The sequence below is a fragment of the Lathyrus oleraceus genome, chromosome 5 (assembly GCF_024323335.1).
Source record: "Lathyrus oleraceus cultivar Zhongwan6 chromosome 5, CAAS_Psat_ZW6_1.0, whole genome shotgun sequence".
NCBI classification, from domain to species: domain Eukaryota; kingdom Viridiplantae; phylum Streptophyta; class Magnoliopsida; order Fabales; family Fabaceae; genus Lathyrus; species Lathyrus oleraceus.
The window spans coordinates 438,610,899-438,618,412 of NC_066583.1; the positions used below are offsets into that span (position 1 = coordinate 438,610,899).

At 40.8% G+C, this 7,514-nt stretch overlaps 1 protein-coding gene across 1 annotated transcript; it reads right to left on the reverse strand.

Moving 5' to 3' along the window:
- Window positions 1-2,809: 2,809 nt before the first annotated feature.
- On the reverse strand, window positions 2,810-7,289 carry LOC127081227 (uncharacterized). The gene is made up of 6 exons (XM_051021507.1): window positions 7,190-7,289; window positions 7,013-7,135; window positions 6,304-6,598; window positions 5,482-6,188; window positions 4,485-5,190; window positions 2,810-3,740 (listed from the first exon to the last, which is right to left on the reverse strand). The coding sequence occupies exons 1-6, from the start codon at window positions 7,287-7,289 to the stop codon at window positions 2,810-2,812; spliced, it is 2,862 nt and encodes a 953-aa protein (XP_050877464.1).
- Window positions 7,290-7,514: the final 225 nt, after the last annotated feature.

Here is a 7,514-nt window from a genome sequence, read left to right on the forward strand (position 1 = left end):
TATCCAAAGTTCTTATCCAGGTCAATGAATAATCGCGGTCCAGCTTAAACTATTCATAATAATCATCATTCGTTGGTCCGACGAATAAAGCATAAAGAACGGTAATAAGAACAAATCAATGGAAAAGAAGAAATAATCAATGCATTCATAAACATCAAATCTGTCACATTCAGAATCAGGGTCACCCCCTAGCAATGGAGGGTTTAGCTACTCATAATAGAAATAAAAACAAAGATTAATATTGTTGTCATTATAGAATTTCGTGAGGAATCAATCTTCAATAGTCGGAAAACTCTTGAACATATGAATCCTTTGATATTCGTCGAGTCTCCAGCTCTCAAAACGCGTCTTTGTTCTCTCCAAAACGTCCAACCCCCGGAAAATCGTGGTCTGGCCTCTTAATAGCTCTTCAGTTGGATTTTTCCTGATTTTGTGCTCCATACGCGTATTGAGCTGTCCCATACGCGTATTGGCTGGTCTCAAACGCGTACTGCACGTAACACAGCCTCTGATACGCGTATTGCCCAGTCTGGTACGCGTATTGCCCAGACTGGTACGCGTATTGCCCAGACTGGTACGCGTATCACCAGAAGCTTGTCTTTTGGCTGAATTTTCCATCCCTCTTGTCATTTACGTATGCTACGCGTACTGGGAAGGGCCATACGCGTATCATGTAAGGCCATACGCGTATGGCCAGCAGGTTCTCTAGAAAAATGATTTTTTCTTCCGTTTTCTTGCTCGGGCTCAATCTCTCATCTGACTTTTGATTCCCTGAGCTTCCAAACTAGTTTTTTACCTGCTAACATACCCAAAAGTGTAAAATATCCTCAAGAAACTCATCAGTAACAACACACTTAATATTATAGAATTGAGCTTATATCTAACTAAAAATGCTTCAGTTTACACAGTTTACCTGACTTATTTACGGTTAAATAGTGGAATGTCTAGCATAAGTGGTGACTGATCACAACCCCAAACTTAGCTTGTTGCTTGTCCTCAAGTAACATTTTAGGACCATCAAAGATCATGTCACCCCAAACTTACTGTAAAACAGTTCTTACCACAATACTGCTGAAATCTTTCGCACTGGACCTCTTGATGTTTTTCAGGTTTTCTGATTCTTCCACATAGCCAACGAGCTAGAAACTCTTTCCCTCAGAGATATGACTTTACCTGTCAGCTTATATCACACTCTCACCAAGTCTCTCTGGGTTAAAGTATTATCACTCTCAAATCACAATATGCAATATCAAATCAGAAGTTTGAATAAATTCTCTCATCCTATCAACATGTACAATCACACACACTATTTGAGGTCTTTTAGGGTTGTAACGGGGCTTTGGTTTAGGTAGGGTATGAAATTGGAACAAGGGTTGTATTTTTTTTTTTTTTTTTTTTTTTTTTTTTTTTTTTGTAACGGGGTTTTGGTTTAGATAGGCTATGAAATTTTGAACAAAGGTTTTTGGTTCAGAGTACATGAAATCATTCTCTCACTACGTTTCTTTTCTATTATTCCTGTAGGGTTATGCAATCTTCTTTTCCTTTTATCTATAGTGAATGTAGCGTCTTTCAAAAGCTGTTCTTTTATTGTTTTTCGCTTTTCTCTTTCTTTCTTCTCATGTTGTTGTTGTTTTTTTTTCTTTTTTTTTCTTTTTTTTTTCTTTTATTCGACATTCACTTACTATTCATGTACTGCAAAGCTACCCCAAACTTAAAGGTTGCTATTCCAACAGCAACCCCAAACTTAGATAGAAACGTAGAGATGAAATCAATTCTCACATACTCTGAACAGGGTAGGATAGGTACAAGGTCATGGCTGTAGAAAAAAAAACGGGTATATCAAAAATAAATGGTTAACAGGCTCAACAGGGTAAACAATGGATAATAATAATAATGGGATGGCTAGAAAGGCTCTAGGTGATAAACAAAAAACATGCCTCAGTGTGTGTAGTCATACAGCTAATAATAACAAAAGAACATACGCAAACCAAGATTGATAAAGACATACCTGATATCTCTCATATGATGATAAGTGTTTGGCTTTTTCTGATCTCACCAGGACGGGTTAAGCTGACTTGTTCTATCATACCTCTGAGTTCAAAGCTCATGCTCATGGTTCTGATGTTAATCTTAACCAGTGCGTCCAATCATAAACAACAGTATCTACAGTCAGGGGACTGAAAGAGAGGACGCCCCAAGTAGTTGGTGTAAATGATCAAGAAAACCAATAGCCAGACATAGTCACGTATCTAATGAAATAAACAGGAAACTGGAGGTAAACCAAATCAAATTCATTAGAATAAGCCAACCTATAATAGGTGGTTACATCAAAGCAACAGAAATTAACAACTGAAAAAATAAAAAAAAATAAAAGTTACACAAAGAAAACCAAAAGTACAAAAAAAAACATAATCAAAATCAATCACTCCGTCCACCGTCCTGCATATGGGTATCAAAGTTAATCATATCTGTCGGATCCAACATAGTCTGCCCTCGTGCGAAGGCAGAGATAGGCGTCAACGTCTCTGTGTGGCCCGACGGAGACTGCTGCTGCTGAGGTGGTGTCTGGTGCGGTGGCTGCTGCGGAATCTCTCCCCCTATCTGAACTGGCTGGTTCCACCAAGGAAAGGTGAACTGGCCAAAGTGAGGTGCTGGAGGCGGTCCGGAGAATCTATCTCTAAAGCGCTGTGCCTCCTCCCACAGATCTGTCTGATGAGTAAGAACTCTCCCTGACAGTCCATACTGAAAGCAGAAGTCCTGCATAACACAAAACTGTGACATCTGCATCCGGTACTCTCTGGAGTTCTCATCAATTAGAGGAGGCTGAGGTGGCTGTGTCTCTGCTGCATTCGGCTGAGCCTCCTGGTGCGGAGCACTGGTGCGGAGCACTGGTGCTTCCCTCCCTGTCTCGTGGTCGCCTCAGAGGTCGGGGCGGATCATCTGTGACCGTCCTCTCCTTCATCCAATGGGCGTTCAGCGGTGCAGCCGGTCGCAACATCAGCGAATCAGAGAAATCCGGAACACCCGCTTTCTTGCATAGCAGGTAAATCACAGTCGCATGGCCTAAGGATTTCTTTGGCGACTGAGCGATGTCATCCATATCAGCAGCGATGATCTGGCCAATATTCACTTGTTTCTGATGCAGGATCTGATAGAGCAGTAGGGCACGCTCTGATATCAATTCCGACCCGCTCCGATTAGTGCTCAAATTATGATGAATGAAATATGCCAATGCCTTAGGAATCAGAGCTAGATCAACTACCATAATCTTCGCCGGAGAGATTTTTGAAGTGGGAGCCCAATCGTGACCTGGTCTAATCAGTGAGTTTTTCATATCAGTGTATGGCCAGTAGTTCTTGTCAGACCGTTTCATTTCGGCAAACGGGCAAACGGAATCATAGAATTTGCATTTCAGCACACTGTTAATCGTCTTCCCATCATATTTGATAACTTTGCCCCTTACCCATGAAACGAACGATGCATTCCCTGTGGGATCGTCTTCATCGGATGTTACCCATAGTGCATTAGCGTAAAACTCCCAGATCAGATCCAGTGAAACCGGTTGGATTTTGTCATTGAAGTAGATCAACTTCTGCCTTTTTAGAATATTAGCGTAAAACATCCAATGTTTTTCTTCGACCATGCTTCGACTCTTGATTTGCTCATACCTCTCTTCATGGTAGGTGGTACGGAATATGTTGACTTCGTTTGGTGATTGAGACATGATATTGATCTGTAAACTGAATGAAAGGAAAGAAAACAGAGAAAAATCACAGCAATACGCACAAAACACGTAACGAAAAAGTGAGAAAATGAAGTTCGTACGGACAAAAACTATATAAGCATGCCCATAAAACTGATACGCGTATCATACGCTACCAATACGCGTATCTGATGCCCATACGCGTACCATACGCGTATCAATATGCCATACGCGTATCATACGCTGCTGAAACAAGTGCAAAAAGTGATCTGCGTAACAGATCACGTATCATAATGTGATACGCGTATGGCCTGGTCCCTTACGCGTATCATACGCGTATTCTTCTTCTTTACGCGTATCATACGCGTTTCACCAGAGGGGTGCATTTTTTTGTCCAATACGCGTATCATGAGATCCATACGCGTATTGGCAGATTCATCTTCACAATTTTTTTTTTCTATTTTAAAATTTTTTTCTTAAAAGAAACTGACTCGGGAAAAATAAAATGACAAAATCACTCAAACCTCCCTTGGGTTGCCTCCCAAGCAGCGCTTTGTTTAACGTCGCATGGCTCGACGGGACACCTCATACTCAGATGAGTTTAACAGTTTCAATTGGTCCCCCTTCACCGAGATTGTATGGTTTCAACCTCTGACCATTGACTTTGAAGGTGTCGCCATTCTTCTCATTTTTAAGCTCTATTGCTCCATAAGGAAGTACTTTGTTAATGACGAACGGTCCTGACCATCTTGACCTCAATTTCCCTTGGAACAACTTCAACCTGGAATTAAACAGCAGTACAAGTTGTCCCTCCCGAAATTCCCTCTTCTGTATCTTTTGATCATGCCATTTTTTTGTTTGTTCTTTGTAAATTTTTGCATTTTCATAAGCTTGATTCCTGAATTCTTCCAACTCATGAAGTTGAAGAATTTGGGATTCACCAGCTTTAAAAAGATCACAGTTTAGGAATTTGGAGGCCCAGAAAGCCCTGTGCTCGAGTTCGAGTGGTAAATGACAAGCCTTACCGTAAACTAATTGATAGGGGGACATACCTATTGGTGTTTTAAATGCAGTCCTGTATGCCCACAATGCATCATCCAACTTTACTGACCAATCTTTCCGAGAAGCACTTACCGTTTTTTCTAAGATCTGCTTTATTTGACGGTTGGATACTTCCACTTGCCCACTCGTCTGGGGGTGATATGGTGTGGCTATCTTATGTTTGACATTATACTTCTTCAACAGATTCTCCAAGAGTTTATTTATAAAATGCGTACCTTGGTCACTAATTAAAGCCCGTGGTACACCAAACCTAGAGAAGATGTTATGCCTCAAGAACTTCACCACCACTTTAGCATCATTTGTTGGTAATGCCACAGCCTCTACCCACTTTGACACATAATCGACCGCAACCAATATGTAATTCTTACCCGATGATGGCGGAAACGGTCCCATAAAATCAATGCCCCAAACATCAAACAACTCCACTTCTAGCATGGAGTTTTGCGGCATCTGATTCCGCTTTGTAATGTTACCTATTCGTTGGCACCTATCACATTCTCGAACTATAGAATTTGCATCCTTGAAGAGCGACGGCCAATACAAACCCGATTGGAGGACTTTTGCTGCAGTTCTATCTCCACTGAAATGTCCACCATACTCCGAATTATGACAAGCTTTCAGAATATCGGCTTGCTCTCTTTCTGGAACACATCTTCTGATCAAACCATCCACTCCCTTTTTATAGAGAAATGGATCATCCCATAGGTATAACCTGCAATCATAAAGAAACTTTTTCTTTTGGTGAGAATTAAAGTCATCAGGTATAACCCCACCTACCACATAGTTGGCATAGTCAGCAAACCATGGTATCTCCTGAACAGCAAGTATTTTCTCATCAGCGAATGTGTCCTGAATAGGATGTTCCTCCTCCGTTTCTTTGATTGGGGACATGCGAGATAAGTGGTCCGCGACCGTGTTCTCGCACCCCTTTTTGTCTTTGATTTCCAAATCAAACTCCTGAAGGAGGAGGATCCATCTCAAAAGTCTCGGTTTTGATTCCTGTTTAGCAAACAAATACTTTAAAGCAGCATGATCAGTATACACAATGACTTTTGAACCAAGCAAATACGATCTAAATTTGTCAAAAGCATAAACCACGGCCAACAACTCCTTTTCGGTAGTTGCATAATTCATTTGGGCCGGGTTAAGGACATGACTAGCATAATAAATCACATGCAATAATTTGTCCTTTCTCTGTCCTAGGACAGCCCCCACAGCAAGGTCACTTGCATCACACATTATTTCGAAAGGCAAGGACCAATCGGGGGCGATTACAACAGGTGCACTAATCAACTTACTCTTTAACGTTTCGAAAGCTACCATGCAGTTTTTATCAAAATTAAATTGCTTGTCCTTGACTAGCAAATCAGTCAATGGTTTGGCTACTTTTGAAAAGTCCCTGATAAACCTGCGATAAAAACCTGCATGACCCAAAAAAACTCCTTATCCCTTTTTCATTCACCGGAGGTGGGAGGTTAGCTATAACCTCCACTTTGGCTTTGTCCACTTCAATTCCTTTATGGGAAATTTTGTGTCCTAGCACAATTCCTTCCTGCACCATGAAATGACATTTCTCCCAATTGAGAATAAGGTTAGTTTCCTGACATCTTTGCAAAACAAGAGACAAGTTAGCTAAACAATTATCAAAAGAAGAACCAAACACAGAGAAATCATCCATAAACACCTCCATATACTTTTCAAGCATGTCGGAGAATATAGATGTCATACACCTCTGAAAAGTAGCTAGGGTATTGCATAGCCCAAATGGCATCCGTCTGTAAGCGAAAATACCATAAGGACATGTAAATGCAGTTTTTTCCTGATCTTCCGGGGCTACAGCAATTTGATTGTATCCCGAATATCCGTCCAGAAAGCAATAATACTCATGACCTGCAAGTCTTTCTAACATTTGATCAATAAAAGGGAGAGGAAAATGATCCTTTCTTGTTGCTGTGTTCAGTCTTCTGTAATCAATGCATACTCGCCACCCGGTCACTGTGCGAGTTGGGATCAGTTCATTCTTTTCATTTAAAATTACTGTGGTTCCTCCTTTCTTTGGTACCACGTGCACTGGACTTACCCACGAGCTGTCAGAAATGGGGTAAATCATTCCCGAATCCAACAACTTTACAACCTCTTTCCTTACCACTTCTTTCATTGCTGGATTTAACCTCCTTTGTGGTTGTACTACTGGTTTCTGATTATCCTCCATCAGTATCTTATGCATGCATACTGTGGGGCTAATACCTTTTAAATCCTCAATAGTCCACCCAATAGCACTTTTATGTTTCTTTAGTACCTGTATCAACTTTTCCTCATCTGTTGCATTTAGCTCAGCACTGATAATCGCAGGATAATTTGTACCAGATCCTAGAAAGACATATTTAAGATTTACAGGTAATTGTTTTAATTCAAAATTTATACCTGGTTTACCTACCTTTTCATTTTCTGATTCTGGTGCAGATCTCAGATCCTCCCACCGGCGTGGTTTGGATTTCATCCAAAGAGGTTGTGTATCCAGCATGGCAATCACTTCTTTTTCTGTTTCATCATCATTCTCTTCATCCTCTCTGACCGACAGACTAAGAACTCTTTCCAACGGTAATTCAGGAAACTTTCTTTGCATTGTGCTAGTTACTATTTGATCAATGACTTCCACTGAGTGATTTGTACACCTATTCTCTTTATGTTTCATAGTATCTCGGACATCAATTCTGAGCTCTTCATCATATACCTTTAGGGTCAAGGT